The sequence below is a fragment of the Dioscorea cayenensis genome, chromosome 4, assembly GCF_009730915.1.
Source record: "Dioscorea cayenensis subsp. rotundata cultivar TDr96_F1 chromosome 4, TDr96_F1_v2_PseudoChromosome.rev07_lg8_w22 25.fasta, whole genome shotgun sequence".
Taxonomy (NCBI): domain Eukaryota; kingdom Viridiplantae; phylum Streptophyta; class Magnoliopsida; order Dioscoreales; family Dioscoreaceae; genus Dioscorea; species Dioscorea cayenensis.
The window spans coordinates 7,707,392-7,723,613 of record NC_052474.1 but is presented as its reverse complement, the minus strand read 5'-3'; the positions used below and the strand labels follow the sequence as shown (position 1 = coordinate 7,723,613).

General features: G+C 37.9%; 1 protein-coding gene across 3 annotated transcripts; it reads left to right on the top strand.

Moving 5' to 3' along the window:
* The first annotated feature begins 414 nt into the window (after nucleotides 1–414).
* LOC120257936 (cysteine-rich receptor-like protein kinase 4) lies at nucleotides 415–3,938 on the top strand. Of its 3 annotated transcripts, XM_039265243.1 has the most exons (9): nucleotides 415–1,573; nucleotides 1,664–1,754; nucleotides 1,837–2,068; nucleotides 2,162–2,275; nucleotides 2,377–2,492; nucleotides 2,582–2,792; nucleotides 2,876–3,113; nucleotides 3,195–3,345; nucleotides 3,422–3,938. In XM_039265243.1, exons 1-9 carry the CDS (start codon nucleotides 555–557, stop codon nucleotides 3,749–3,751), a joined length of 2,502 nt encoding a protein of 833 aa, XP_039121177.1. In that variant the 5' UTR covers nucleotides 415–554; the 3' UTR covers nucleotides 3,752–3,938. The 3 variants fall into 3 exon arrangements, with proteins under 3 accessions (XP_039121177.1, XP_039121176.1, XP_039121178.1); XM_039265242.1 differs by having other exon boundaries at nucleotides 415–1,754; XM_039265244.1 differs by lacking the exon at nucleotides 3,422–3,938 and having other exon boundaries at nucleotides 415–1,754; nucleotides 3,212–3,338.
* Nucleotides 3,939–16,222: the final 12,284 nt, after the last annotated feature.

Here is a 16,222-nt window from a genome sequence, read left to right as displayed (position 1 = left end):
TCCAAAGAATAGCTCAAACAAGGAGATGACACATTCTTTTCTATATTGAGAACTCCACTCAAATTCCGTCCAAGCATGTTGAATAGGATCCTCTGTGTGGGTATAAATGGTGAGTCACCTGTGCACAGGGTGAGGTCGCATGGTGCATTCAACACACACCCATGCACCTCTAGTTTACTGGAATTTGTCCACTTAGTAAAAAAATAAAAATAAAAAAATAAAAAAATTGAGAGTACATCTTTAATCCAAAATTTTTATATTTCTATTAATCTTCACCTTTAAAGCTTAAAAATTGCTAATTCAGGTACCTAGTAATCAAGATTTCTAGATAATTTTTTTTATTTTAAACAAAAATTAAAATTTTAAATATATTTCAACAACCAAAGAGCTGTCATACCCTCTTCATACCAAGGTTTCACTCCGAAGTTCAACATCAAGACTCCAGATTGGGAATCATTTTGCTCACACGATCTTCTCTAAGTATTTGTTCAACATAAATCTAATTAGAGGGAATGTATTCATGCTCTTCACATCCAAAAAGCCAACCAAAATAAATGGCTCTTCTTCTTCTTCTTCTTCTTCTTCTTCTTCTTCCCAACAAATCCTTAAGCCTCGCCATCTTGTTCCTCCTCCATGTTCTTGTTCACCATGTCAACGCCGGAATCCTGAGTTTCTCTCCAATCACAGCCAACTGCACCGGCGGTAACTACACAGACAACAGCATCTTCTCCACCAACCTCAACTCCCTTCTCTCCACCTTCAATTCCAAGTCCTCATCCTCCAACTCTACATATCAAATCTCAGGCACTGTCTATGGCCTCTTCTTCTGCACTGGTGACCTCTCACAAGACAACTGCCAGGCCTGCATCCAATCAGCCATTAAAAACATCTCTGAGAAGTGCCCAAGCTCAAAACAAGCCATCATATGGTATGACTACTGCGAACTACGTTACTCTGACACCAACTTCTTTGGACTCCCAGACACCAATGGTTTCTCCATGATCAATCCCTTTGAGAACACCAGTTCATCAGAGCCAATGGAGGTGATGTCCCAGTTGGTCAAAGAGGCCCCATCCCAAGTACCCGTTATGTTCTCTTACAGAGCATTGCCCCCTGAACGCTTGTATGCTCTGGCACAGTGTTCACCAGACTTAACCGCAGAAGGATGCAGTCGTTGCTTGACTACTATCTTGGCAAACATCAAAGCTTGTTGTACAATGAGGAAGGGATGGAGATATCTGGCTACTAGCTGTTGGATACGGTATGAAGCTACTCCTTTCCTTCAGAACCTTCAGGGAGTTTATATAGAGGTCACTCAGAGCTCTTGCCCTTACCAAGACACCCTTCCTAATGACCTGATTCTCAACAACATTCTCTCTGATTTGATGACAAACACTCCGTTGAAGGGCGGGTTCTATAACATTAGTGAAGGGGAGACGATGAACAAGCTCTATGGCTTAGCACTATGCCGAGGAGATCTAGCTCCACAAGGGGATTCTTGCGAGACCTGTCTACAGAATGCAAGAAACAGCATTCTAGAAGATTGCACAAACAAGACACAAGCCATTGAATGGTATGAGAGCTGTTTTATTAAGTACTCCAACCAGAGTTTTTTTGGGGTTGTGGATACTGATGGAAGGACAATGTGTGGAACTGAACAAAGTAACCAGATTGCTGCCAATATCACCACCGGAATGGTACAGGGACTCATTCTTGATGCAGTTAATAGTCCAACATTTTTAGGAGTCGGAAAGGTATTGTGCATATATATTTTAGATATGCATTACAGATAATAGTCCTACCAGTGTGACTTCATCTAATGTCGAATCATAACAGATTGCGATCAATAGTTCTCTGGAGAGCTATGCGCTTGTGCAGTGCACAAGAGACCTCAGCAGAGAGGGTTGTGGGGATTGCTTGCAGAGAGGGATGAATATTTCTTTGCAAAACTGTGCATTGACTCAAGGATGGCGATATCTCTCTGGTAGCTGCACCTTGAGGTATGAGGCCTTTCCCTTTTTTGACACCTCAGTGATACCAGAGGGTACTCCTACACAAGAATTTGGTGGTGAGTGTTCAGATGTATATTGAAATCTATATTTGTTTAATTAAAGCATGCAGAAGTGTTAGATGATGAGTGGTTTATTATTTGAATTGGCAGTAAGGAAGAAGTCATCCAATGTTAGTGTTCTGGTTATTGTCATGCCAATTGTGGGATTCATTCTCTTGGCTACTTGCCTCTCTTGTCTGTGTTGTAGATTGAGGCGGAAACATGGTAAATTCCCTTCAGTAATTGATTCTGATTGTCTGGTGTTTGTTTATATCAGTGATATATATTGCGAAGCTGCTAACAAATTATGGTTTCAATGTGGTCAGCAAGCAAAAGAGCTCAGTTTGATAAATACATGCCTCTGAGTAGTATACAAACAGCTACAAATAATTTTGCCGATCAAAATAAGCTTGGTGAAGGTGGATTTGGCCCTGTTTATAAGGTAAATTCGTCACACTAATTGTATTCATTTTTGTAGGACAGTTACTAATAGTCAATAGAGTTAATGATAGTAGATTATTATGCATGCAGGGTGTGCTGCAGAATGGAACAGAGATCGCTGTTAAGAGACTTTCAACAGCATCCAAGCAAGGTGCCACTGAATTTGAGAATGAGGTCAAGTTAATTGCGAAACTCCAGCACAGAAATCTTGTGAGAATGCTTGGTTGGTGTGTTGAGAAAGAAGAGAAGCTACTTGTCTATGAATACCTACCAAAGAAGGGTCTTGATGCTCTTCTATTTGGTCAGTTGCAAATCTAACAGCTTTCTCTCTTCATATATTCAAACAATCATACATTGTTTCTTTTCCCTTGATTCCATTGCCAGATTCTGAAAAGCGGGTGCAATTGGATTGGAATCAACGGCTTCAGATCATCGGAGGAATTGCTAGAGGCCTTGTCTATCTCCATGAAGACTCACTGCTCAAAGTCATTCACAGGGACCTCAAAGCCAGTAATGTTTTATTAGACAACAAACTGACACCCAAGATATCAGATTTTGGGATGGCCAAGATATATGGAGGAGATGAAATTGAAGCCAATTCAAGCAGAGTTGTTGGAACATAGTAAGCAATACTCCTCTCCTTGATGTCTGTTCTGTTAAACTATATGGTCCCATATAACTCTAAACCTGAAATTTAAAACAGTGGTTACATGGCCCCAGAATATGCAATGGCAGGGCTATTCTCTGTGAAGTCTGATGTTTTTAGCTTTGGAGTCCTCTTATTAGAAGTACTAACTGCACAAAGGAATGGAAGAGCACACTTCGAAGAATATGGCCAAACTCTTATAAGACATGTAAGTTCATGATATGTTAATTGATAGCAATTAAAGTAGGTGCTTAACTATGAATTATATATTGGAATAAAAACAGATGTGGCATTTGTGGACTGAAAACAAAGCACTGGAGTTGGTGGATCCTTTGCTTGAAGGTTCATATTCAACTGATGAAGCAATCAAGTTGATCAAAATAGGATTGTTGTGTGTCCAAGAGAATGTGGAAGAGAGGCCAACAATGTCTGTGGTTATTCATATGCTGAGGAGCAGTGACCACACTGTGTTCCCAACACCCACTCAGCCTCCTTCATTCATAACTCGGCCAAGAAACATTCAGCTTCTTGCATCTTCATCAAGCTCGCAGTCACAAGCAACCATTGTTCCCTCCGTCAATGATGTTACCAATTCAGATCTTCTGCCAAGATAGACTACTATAGCTAAAATTCTTCCTTTGCTGCGTTGAATTTTAAGTTGGTTGCCCCTGCTTGCTTATGTTTTTCTAGTGGTATATTGTATATTATCTATTATCTTGTATATCAGAAATTAGGTAAGCAGTGGCTTGGTAAATCTACATGAAAATATACTCAGTTGAAGTGAAATTACATGTTGCGTTAAAAGAATTTTTATGCTTGGAAATGAAGTACTACTATGTTTTTTTATTTTTTTTAGTTTTTATTTTTGAGAAAGTAGATAAAAAAAAAAAATTGAAAAGCAACAGATACAAGGACAAAAGCGAACAGAAAAGAAAAAATGGATAAATCACCAGCAGTGAAACAGAGAGAAGTCCTGCTATGTGATTTCCTACTTTTTATTTTATTTTATTTTATGTTATATTTTTTTTACAAAAGCAATAATTTGATTTTTTTTTTTATTGTATTGTGTTCCCTATAATTTTATTTTAAAAAATATATAATGCTATAAATAAAAGAGTTAATATTTTATTTTATTTTACATTCCAAAGTTTGTTTTTAAAAAAATTGACTATAATTTTTATAGTATATAAGCAGTCTATTATTTGACCCATCTGGGAAAGCCACATTGTTATCGCCTACCATTTGACTTTTTTTAAAAAAAATTAAATATAGTATAAATTATAGTGAAAATTGTCAAAAAAAAACCCCCAAACTTTGCAATATTTCTAAAAACACCCCCTTAATTTTGCAATCCCTAAAAACACCCTCTTTTTTAAGTCAATGATTTTCAAATTCTCAAAAGTTGTAACCGGCTGTAACAGGGTTACTTTTAAATTTTATGGACGAAATTGCCCTTGCATGGGAAGTTGTGACAGTGCAATCATGTGTCCGGTTTGAGAGGGAGTGGGGGGTTGTTGTTTTGGGTAATCCCTAGAGACGAGACGAGACGAAATTAGTGTCGCCGATTATACTTTTTTTCTCTCTTCTTCGCCTCTTCAGCTTTTCCATTTCCAAAGTCTCTGCCTGGGCATCCTTGTCTCCAAGAAGAACTTCGCTTTCCGCCATTGTTCGGAGAAGAATTCCCGCTTAAGTATTCGGCATTTCATCAGCTCCCAATCTAAGGTATTGAGTCGAGGTGTGTTTATGGTTTTTTTTTTAAATGATTCTGTTAGAAAAAGATTTTTTCGGTTTTGTTTTGTGGTTTTGTTTTTATTGGATGATATTGAAGTCCGCAGGGAGATTCATCGGCTAGGGTTTTGTTTTGGTTTTCATTTTCATCTGTGTACACGATCGAAAGAGATTTTTCGATTGTTATGCTGTGTAATGTTTACGTTGATATGGTTGCAGTTTTAAAAATGAGGTTTCCGTTTAAGTAATGGGATTGTATTTAAACTTTTGATGTTAGTGTTTAAATTGTGATGTTTATGTTTAAATACTTATTTCTCCGTTTAAACATTTTAGTTTACCGTTTAAAAACATGAACACTCCGCTTAAATTTGTCTGAATACTGTTTAATATATGGTTATTGTCGCAGGCTTGTGATTATAGCGGTCAACCTAGTTAATGGGCGATGCTACTTAACACTAGTAGTGGAGACTGTTGCTGAGTTGAAAGTTCACATGAGTGGACGACACTGGGAGATAATCCAGAGGACACCGTTTGCAGCATTCACCGAGATTGAAGCTGTGTCCCAAGAGAGGGCCCTCCTTGATTCTTTGCTGCAGAGATATGATGGCCGCACCAACAAATTCAGGATCAGGGAAAGCTTGGTAAGTTTCAGGCCCCAAGATGTAGCGCTCGTTCTTGGACATCGTTGTGATGGAGACGCAGTCGTATTTCAGAAGAAGAAGAAAGCACGCTCCACTTTTGAAGATAGATATTTTTCCAAATCCTACGAGAGACACAGAGACTCCATCAAGAGAATACTTGAGCAGCTTGTTCAGCAGAGGGGAGAAGAAGAAAATTTTGTCAAACTCCTGATGGTGTACCTGATGGGTACAATCCTCTTCCCAAACACGTCCTGCTCAGTTCTGAACTGGATAGTTAACTACGTCGATGACTTCCCTGCCATGGGACGCTATGCATGGGCGCAAGCGAAGCACAAGTGGCTGATGGAGGACGTCCCACAAGCGGCTGCTCGAGTTCAAGCGAGATGCATTGGGAAGAAGACGAACAAGGGGTACGTCAAAGGTTGCTCGGTCGCACTGAATATCTGGTTTTACGAGCTGACCGGCACCGGAAAGAAGGTGCGATTTGGCAAGACTACGGTGAACACAGTTACCGGAAGCAAGCGAGGATTGAAACCATATTATCATCGCTCGATGGAAAAGAGGTAATAAATCATGAGTCTCTGTTTAAATAGTAAAAGTTTCTGTTCGAAAATATGATTTAGTGTTCAAATATATGTACATAGTGTTTAACTTCTTGACTTAGCGTTTAAATTATTTTTTTCTCTGTTTAACTATTTTGGATACCATTTAAAAACCTGTGTAAACCGTTTAAATTGTTGGATTAGATGTTTAAAAATATTTTTTATCGTTTAAAAATTGGTTATCATTGTTTATAACGCGGTTTTCACTGACATTGTGTCGTTTAAATATGTTAGTTTCCTGAGCTGGTCCTGGTGAATGTGGAAGAAGAAATCTTCATTCAGGCCATTCACCGGGGGGATGCTATTGCTCCCGAACCACTGGCTCGAAGGCAGGATGAGAGGCCATCCTCTTCGAGGCGCCCTTGACGCCGTTCACCTGCACGAGTTCCTAGGCGCCGGAGTAGCCCCGTCCTATCCCGCCCGGTCGAAACACCCCTCCCCGACGGCAACATCCCTCCCTACCAAGCAACCCCCCAATCGCAATGACCCCCCGACGGCAATGGCCCCCCTTGGCGATATGTCACCGCACGTCTGCTACAGGCGTGCACGTACTGATGACGGAGTTCCCTTGGCTTGTTGCTCGGGTGGAGGCATTGGAGGGACGGGAACAATTGAATGCGCTATCCCTACAAACAAATGAAGCACCCGTCACAGATGCCACCCCGAAAAGCCCGAATGCCGAGAACGTGAGTATGATGTAGTCGGATTTTGACAATGATGACGTCATTGGGACGGCTGTTCGGAAAGGGTAACGTTTGAAGAGACTCGCAAAAAGAAGAAAAATAATAATGTCTTTTCCTCCACCGGCCGATGATGAAGCAGTAGCAGCACCACCGGCGGTTGATCGGCCAGTTACAACGGCAGCATCTGAGGAAATTTTTCCGGAAGAAGCTGCAGTTGTAGTCGATACGGTGGTAAAGAGATCCCCATCTTGGTGGAACCGGCGGTCGATTATGCCGCGTCGAAGGTAGACACAATCACAATCCCTCTACAACAAGAACAAGCAAAGATTGTGTCCCCGCAAATGCTCCGACAGATACTGTTGTCATCCCAGCGGTTGAGAAAATCGTTGACAATGTTGTTAACAAAATCGTTGCTTCAGTCGAACCGGCTGTCTTTGCTTTGGTCAAAATCGTTGTCGCATCGAAGGGAGAAACTCTCCCATAACCGTCAACAACAACACCTGGCAATGAAAAAACAATGACAGGTGCTGCGGTTGCGGTTGATAGTATGCTCATCGCCAACCAACAATTCAATGAAGTGCGGAAGGACTTTTGACGAAGAAAAAGAAATGCCCCGGACAGGGGCGGCTAGACGTGTTTGAGTAGGAGTTATTAAAGATCTTCCTAAGTTGCTGGATGGATTCATAAGTATCAATATCATTTAACTTAGTAGGTTACCATTTAAGTTTTAAATTTAACCTTTAAACTTTTTATGTACCGTTTAACTATTAGAGTCTCCGTTTAAATATTTTGTTCATCGTTTAAATTGATGAGTTACCATTTAAACTGATTAGTCTCCGTTTAACTTTGTCTTTTATGGTATAACGACAGTACTGTCGTATGGAAGAATGACTATCTCAGCACCATACTAGCCAACTTATACATGATGCTGGACAGGAAGGAAATGGTGACAGACGATGTGATGGACGCGTTTGTTTGCATAATCCAGAAATCTCTCACAAGAGTATCATATCCATATGCGAAACGCGCCTCCATCACGCGATCGCTGGCACTATTCATATCCAGGCAGGAGGATGCGGGTGAATAGGCTCTCGCTATAATGGGAGATGCCGCGCGTAACTTGTATGATGTTGATATAGTCATCCTTCCAATCATCATGAATGCCCACTTCCATGTGGTCATTCTTGATAACGAGAGGCAAGAATACAGGTACCATACTTCTGTCGTAAGTGAGGAGTACAACAAAGACGCCGTTGAGGTGGTAAGTGCTTTGCTAACTTCCGTTTTATAAACAGTGCTTTTTTAGTCGGGATCCTAACATCAAAATTTAAATCTCGACAGCAGAGACTATTCGACCGTTGTGTCGATATAGACCTTAGCGAATCGGCGACTACAAAGTACCCCCTTGTTCACGACATTGACACCCCAATGCAGAAACGAGGAAGTGTTGACTGTGCCGTCTACGTCATGCGGTTTATCGAATAGCTGCTCGACGATGAAAAGCTAGGGGTACCACAAGCGGACGTCCCTTACTTGTGCTTAAAGTATGTTACCCGCATACTAAAGGAAGGGAGCGCATCCGTCATCACTGAAAAAAAGGGTTCGTCGACGGGGAAGGAAAAAGATTGAGATATAATTTTGTATGAAAGAGTTACCATGTAAATAACATTGTACATCGTTTAAATAAAATATTTTTTGTTTAAATATTACTGTCTCTGTTTAAAGTCCTAGTTTTATGCTTGTGTTTAAAGTCCTACATGTTTAAAAACCATTGTCAATGTTTAAATATCATTGTCTATGTTTAAATTCTTAGAGTTTCTGTATAACTTTTTGTTTATTTAAAATACCGTTTTTTATTCTAAAAATGTTTAACTAAAACGTTTAAGAGACAATGTCTTTGTTTAAATATCAAAAGTTGACACTCAAATAAGTTATTTTCAATGCCTAGTCGGCGATAGTTTCATTGCAAGATCTACGATTGTGACCTGAAGCGTGGCAGCGGCTGCAACGTAACTCGCGGACCTCGACAGCTTGCGACTCGATCCTCTTTCTTCTAGGATGCCTAGGTTGCCTTCGCGTCACAGGCGGTCACAAACGCAGTACGCGATTTTCATCCGTAGGCTTCTCATTGTAGGGTATCGGGAAAATAGCTTTATTATACGCTAGTTTGTAATTGTCGACGGTGAAGTACCCGCTAATAAATCAATGAACGTTGGTGTCTGTCTACATTATTGAAGCGCAAGCATGTTTGCACGGGATACCATAAACTTGCCACATGCGACATGAGCAACTTCTTGTGGCAAGATCTACAGAGTTGTTGCATTGGTCAATCACTTCATAACGATCATCGACACAATAACCAACATAAAGATTTCGACTTTCCTAAACAAGTATCTCTACCTTCGAATGTATGTCCTGGCATAAGTAGGTCTCCCATTTGTTCGCTTGCTCACGGTGGTTGCATAACATGCGCATCAACTTAAACCTTTACAATGTAGAACACGAAGATATTTAAACAAAGACACTGATATTAAACAAAAACAAAACCTGTTTAAACGGTAGGACAAAAATTTAAGCGAAGAGTAAGATAGTTAAACACAGAAAAACGTTTTTTTCACAATAATTAAATAATTTAAAGGATAAGAACAAATCTTAAGCGTTAAATAAAATCAACATTCGAATACCTTATGGAGTCGACCATTTTTGTCACTAGTAAATGCCAAGCTTCTTTGATCCACGCATTGAACAACTCCGCGACATTTGAATACATCTCGCCCCAGCGTTCACCTCTGAACAGATAATTCGACTAATGTGACATATCCGATTTATGAATCAACCACTGATATGCTTCGGGTGATGTGGCATGCAGTTCATTCACGGTATCATCGTAATCTTTAGCCGTAGATGCCCATGCAATACGAAAGTATATGGACCAGCACTCCTCCCTTAATGTCTTCCCAAGTCTGACATTGGCTTTCATAAAATTGGCCTCCAAGTGTCAAAGGCAGTATGCATGTGGGGAAGAAGGGAAGACTCTCGCAATAGCGTTCACAAACCCCTTAGACCTGTTCGACACGAATGTAATTATCTCTTGATAATCTCCTTCATCGTATAAAGCATCAATTAACTTGGAAATGAACCAAGTCCAATTGGCACCGGTCTCGTTGTCGACAATACCGAAGGCGACGTGGAAAAAACCATTGTTTCCATCTTTGCCTGTCTCACCCAGTAGAGTACCCCGATATTTTCCAAGGAGGTAGGTACCATCGAGAAACAGCAGCGGTTTGCAAGCCCTCTTAAATCCCACAATACACACACTGAAAGAAAAGAATGCATGTTTAAAACGCTCACCGTTTCTTTCCACAATCACAATGCTATCGGGGTTTGTCTCAACCACCTTATCCACGTACCAAAGCAACAAATCGTAGCTGGAGATGTCACTGCCATCAAGGACCACCCGGGCATGCTCTTTTCCCAACCAAGCCTGCTTGTATGAAATGTGGACACCATGTTCCCGCAACATGTCCTTCTGAATGTCAATGGCTTTGTACAAAGGCCGGTCATTGAGCTTCTGAATCACTCGTGCTTTTACCTATTTTTTGGACGCTTTCAAATGTGACGCAGAGCCAATTCCACCACCACAAGTGTGTGACGGGTACATTGTCTTGATTCTGAATATATTTTTATTATATTCCTTTGATGCATGAAGGTGCCATTGACAGCCTTCGGCAACACATTCCACAGTTACCCAGTGTTTTTCGTTCTTTACGAATTTGAAGTCAAAATTCTGTTTGATTACAAAATTTTGAAGCGCATCTCTGAAATGTTCAACGCCTTGAAACGTTGTCCGATATCTAACGACAACACTTTAGATTGATCTGACGAGGAAGGAAGGCATGCCACAACGTCAGTGTCGCCATGAGGTGGACAGGAGCGCTTGCAGAGTCTGAATTCCTGCAAACACTTGAGTTTAAATGGAAACGGTTAATGTTTTAAACGGAAACATAAAATGTTTAAACGGTAACTAAGCAAGTTTTAAACGGAAACATAAAATATTTAAACGGAAAGTAAACAATTTAAACGTTAAAACAAATATTTAAACAGTAAATAAATATTTTAAATGGAGAAAGCAATATTTAAATGATAACTTAATATATTTAAATAGTTACTGGGATAATTAAACAATAATTAACTTCTACGACTGGATAAACATAAAAGAGAAGAACTTTACAACGAGAAAAAATCGTTTTCAGTAGGATATGACAATGGCACATCATCTGTCTCAACAATAAGATCGGCTACAACGCATTTGAAGATGGAGTACACGTGACACATGTGCTGGAAGTCAACCTCGTTTTCTATTGGACAAATCGTTTTATGTCCATCGGGTGTGATAAACTTCACCCTGACACCGGAAATATCGAGACCCCATTGCTCACATATTTCAGCTAACACTGATTCCCAAAAAGTCAGTGCCATGAATATTAGCACTCGTCCCTCCCCATTGTATCTAGCAATAGCACAAAAACTCTCCATAATAGCCCTGCATTTTTATAAAATGTTACTCCCTCACGCAGAATGATAAAAAGATAGCAACGAAAAAATTGCATGAAGTGCAAAAGATGAAGAACTCAAATCGAACAAACCAAATGAAAAGAAGAAGAAGATGAAGAAAAAGAAGATGTGCTCATCCTTCTAAACTTTGTCTGAAAAAAAAACAAACAGGAAGGAAAAAAAATTGCATAAAGTGCAAAAGATGATGTGATTCGGCGTTTTTTTCCCACCATTTGCAACGGCAAAAATTGAATTTCATAAACTTTACCCAGTTGAAGTGACCGAGAGGGGGTAAAAGGGAATTTAAATTAAAACTGAAGGGTTGTCCGGGGTGTGCAAAAGTTGGAGTGGTTGTTTAGGAATTTTTCAAATTCATGAAAGATGAATAGTAATTTTCCCTAAATTATTTTAAAAAATAGTCAGTACAAAAAATCCCAACAAGAGCCAGCATAAAATGAAATTTTTAATTATAAACAAATTAATAAATTATGAAAAAAATCTTTAAACTACCAAAATCAGAACTATTTTTTTTAAACAAATATTGTGGATTATCTATATGTTATTTTTTTTAAAAAAAAAATTTAAGCTGTTCTATAGATAGAATAATGCAAATATTTATTGGTCTTATGACCATAAATTAAATGATGTATGCTTATTATTTAAGTAGTGTAAAAACTACTATTTTTATTTTTATTATTATTTAAAAAAAATGGATGAACCATGCTTCCATTAAAAAAAAACCTAATTTTAATTTAAAACTGTGAATAGAAAAGAATTATATTATAATTATTTTTTTTCCCCAAATTTGTTACATTGCTAAGATAACAGAGGAAGTTGTATCTTCTAATTTTCAATCAAATATTTTTTTCTGCCAAGCATGAACCAACATTTTTTTTTAGCAATTTATTGCTTTCATGTTGATTCATCATTCTTTGGTGCTAGCTATATGAGAGACCAGTAGTCTATGTTTTCTACTATCAAATGAAATATCCGTCTTTTGTTGACTTTATCTTCTATGTCTAACTACTCTCTTATAGGAGTGGAAACAAGATGGGGAATCCCTAATCCCAGCAAAGACCTGCTCTAACGTGATGGAGATTCCTTGATTCCGGGGGTGAGGACAGGGGCTAATTTGTCCCTATGGAGATTCCTTGATTCCGAGGGTGAGGAGAAGGGCCAATTTGTCTCTATTTCAGGGAATGAGACTGGGAATGGGTAGGGTCCGAAAAGCATTTCCTATCCTATGGGATTTCTAATATGATAAAATTACATTTAACTATTTAAAATTTTACATTATTTTAGTAGGTATTTTGTCCTATTTATATAAATTCAAAATTCTATATTTTGATTTATATTAATTAGCATCTGATTGAGTATTTTTTTTTATAGGTTTTTATATGGAAGTTTGTGTTTAATTTAATGAATATTATGTCATGAGTATATTACCAAATATAATCATTTTAATAATTAATAATTAAAAAAAACTAAATTCATGAGTGGCAAGTATGAGGATGGGAAGATGACGCCTCTCGTTGGGGAGTCAGTAGTTGGGGCTAGAGATTTTCTATTCCTATCCTTGGGTAGGGTGAGGGTAGGGTGAGGTAGGGGATAGGGACAGGAGGGGGCTTCTCATCCCCGGCTACCATGTTACCATCCTTACTCCCTAAAAATATATAAAAATGATAATTCTTTGACTTAATTGTGAGAAGATTTTAAAAATGAAAAGATATTAATGTAATAAGCACCACTTGTAAGATAACTAATGAGAGCTTATCATTTGTAATTTCATTAATTAATGAATGATTATTTTATTCTAATTGAAAAGATGTCTAATTAATGAAATGGTGTCTCATTAATAAAGTGGTGTGTCTATTTAATGAAGTGGTGTCTCATTAATGAAATAATGTGTCATTTTATTGAAGTGGTATAATGAAATGATGTGTCTTTTTAAATGACACTCATTATTGAAGTGGTGTGTCTCTTTACTAAACACCACTTCATTCCTATAAAAATAATCTCCTACCATCATTCAAGATATATTGAATGACAAACAAACTCCTCACAAGTTCATTTGCTTTGTTCTTTGAGTGCACAAAAGATAGAAGCAAACTTTCACTTTGTAAAAGCCATTGTTGTCTTTGCTTGAGTTTGGAAGTGCAAACCATACTCAAGGGTCTTCATTGTATCCTAAAGGAAATTCGTCATTCAATCCATTTTGCATCCAAGGTTTGAAATTAGGTGGAGGCGAATTAAGCCTAAAGGAAAGTGTTTCCCACGCCTTGAAGACTTGTGCACTACTTTCTTTCTAATCTCTTCTTTTTTATTCCTCAAAGAACCATCCCCACCAACAATCGGCATTTTTTTACCCTTTAACATCATATTTTTTGCATAAAAAAATTTGTGATGTTATTATGCCATTGGTGGTGTTAAGAGATCTTATCTACAATGTGCAGTGTAAGGCAATTAATTTTATTTATCTTCTAAAATGATAAAAATTCAAAGATCTGGAAATTTCAAAAGCTTCATAAATTAATAAATTCTCAAAATTATAATTTGAGGGAAAAAAATAATATTGAATAAGTACTACATACCATTGACCTCTTACTGATTAATACCATAGATAGACTAGCTTTGGTCTATTGTGGAGAGTTTGACTCTAAGCATTAGAGCCCAAACCCAAACAGGGTTTTCCCAGTCAAATCTTTTGAAATTTCCTAATGACGATAGTAGAGGATCTAATATTAAACTGCTCATTTGAAAATGTCCCTACCCTCAGAATATTAACATATTCATGTGGTTAGTCTTGTAAGGATTAAAAAAAGATATAATATATGCATTCACTTAATTGAGATCCAAAATTAGAAGTCTCACAAAACCCTAAGAATCATAATCCATGATGAATCAAGAGAATAAAAATTTAAAGATGCGGAAGCGTACCTGATTACATAACCAAGGATCTCTAATGGGTTATGATCTTCCAATTCTCTACACTTTTCCAGTCCAGAAGACTCTCGCTCTTTCTGATGGGGATGGAGAAAACTCTCTGGGTATGAATTGGGGACCACGACCCTTTTAGTATTCTTTTAATTGCACTTTATTCAATTTGGCCTTCATCAAATTGAAAATTATATCTAGTCTCTACACATAAATCCCATAATAATCATACTCCTAAACCAATTAAAAATCTTAATTAGATCACTTTAATTGGGCCTAAATAAAAATAGCAAACACACATCTAATTTACATGTGTGACCCTATTAAATTGAAATTTTCTAACAATCTCCCACTGGGGCACATATATAAATTTAAATGTGCTAAATTTTTTGAGCTCCTTGATTTGCTATTTTTTAAACTTGGAGTATATTTTGACAATCTCGTCCATTAGCGATATTGATATTGGATCAAAGCTTCTTTCGTTGCATTTAGCACAACTAGATCTATCAATGGTCACATATACCAAAATAACTAAATGACATAGATCAATTATGGGTGTGCAGCATGGAAATTACATGAAATTCGATCTGTACATGTCTACTTCCAATTGGTCCTACTTTACTTTAGTGAGATCAATGCTTTAACATAGATTAATAGAGTGAAAAATGCTAAATTTCTTAATTTCTGATTAGAAAAATGTTAAGCACATAAACATAGTCTAAGACAAATATAAAATAGCAAGATATAAGACAATACAAACTCCCACTATAATAAGATATCCTTACGTAAATCAACAACCATGTGAGCAACATGCTCATGAAAGACTTTGGGTGGTAATCCATTTGTAAGCGGATCTGCTATCATGGAGTTTGTTCCAATGTGCTCTATAGATATTTGTCCATTTCGCACTCTTTCTTTCACAACCAAGAATTTAATGTCTGATATGCTGCACTCGCCTTCACGGACTCTCATGTGATCGAAAATAACATTCGCCGCTTTATCATCACAATATATTTTGAGTGGTCTTTGACACTCTCTCCGCGTGCAGCCCCGCAATAACAAAATTTTCGAAAGCCATATTTCCATGATTACATGCCTCGTGGCATGCTGCTAAATGAGGTTGCTATAGTGGAGAAGAAGCTACGATTGTTTCGCTTTTGACGCTTTCCATGATATAGCTCTCCACGACAAGCAAATAAATAGCATTCTGATGTGGATCTCCTATTGTCTTGGCATCCAGCATAGTCAGAGTCGGAATATCCTATGATCTCCAAATGATCCTATCTCTTATATGTGAGCATATAATCTTTGGTTCTTTGCAAATACCTTATAATTCGTTTGACTGCTTTCCAGTTATCCATATCGAGGTTACTTAAATATCTACCTAACATCCCAACAATGTATGCAATATCCGGATGTGTACATACTTGAGTATACATTAGACTCCTCATCTACTGATGCATAGGGAATTTTGCATTTCATAACTTTCAAGATTGTTCTTTGGGGCGTTGGTGAGGTAAATTTGTCTCTTTTTAGCTATCGGGGGTATCACACGAGTTACAATCGCATGCCAAAATCTTTTGAGCACTTTATCAATGTAGCCCCTTTGTGACAATCCAAGAATACCCTGAGAGCAATCTCGATATATTTGGATTCCTAATACAAATGAGGCGATCACCAAGGTCTTTCATCTCAAAATTCTTTGATAGTAAATTTTTGGTGTCATATAACATTCCTTTATCATTTGTGGCAAGCAATATGTCATCAACATACAAAACCAAAAACATATATTTGCTCCTGCTGAACTTATGATATACAATCATCTACCACATTTATCTCAAAACCAAATGAGACAATGACTTGATGAAACTTATAAAACCACTGAAGGGAAGCTTGCTTGAGCCCATAAATGGATTTTGTCAATTTGCAAACCATGTTCTTTG

Excerpts from the sequence above, each read along its gene's own strand:
- LOC120257936 (XM_039265242.1), top strand. The coding sequence starts at position 555 with ATGGCTCTTCTTCTTCTTCTTCTTCTTCTTCTTCTTCTTCCCAACAAA. Across the intron at positions 2,493-2,581 it reads GATTTGGCCCTGTTTATAAG|GGTGTGCTGCAGAATGGAAC; the intron begins GTAAATTCGTCA and ends TTATGCATGCAG. Across the intron at positions 3,114-3,194 it reads AGCAGAGTTGTTGGAACATA|TGGTTACATGGCCCCAGAAT; the intron begins GTAAGCAATACT and ends AATTTAAAACAG.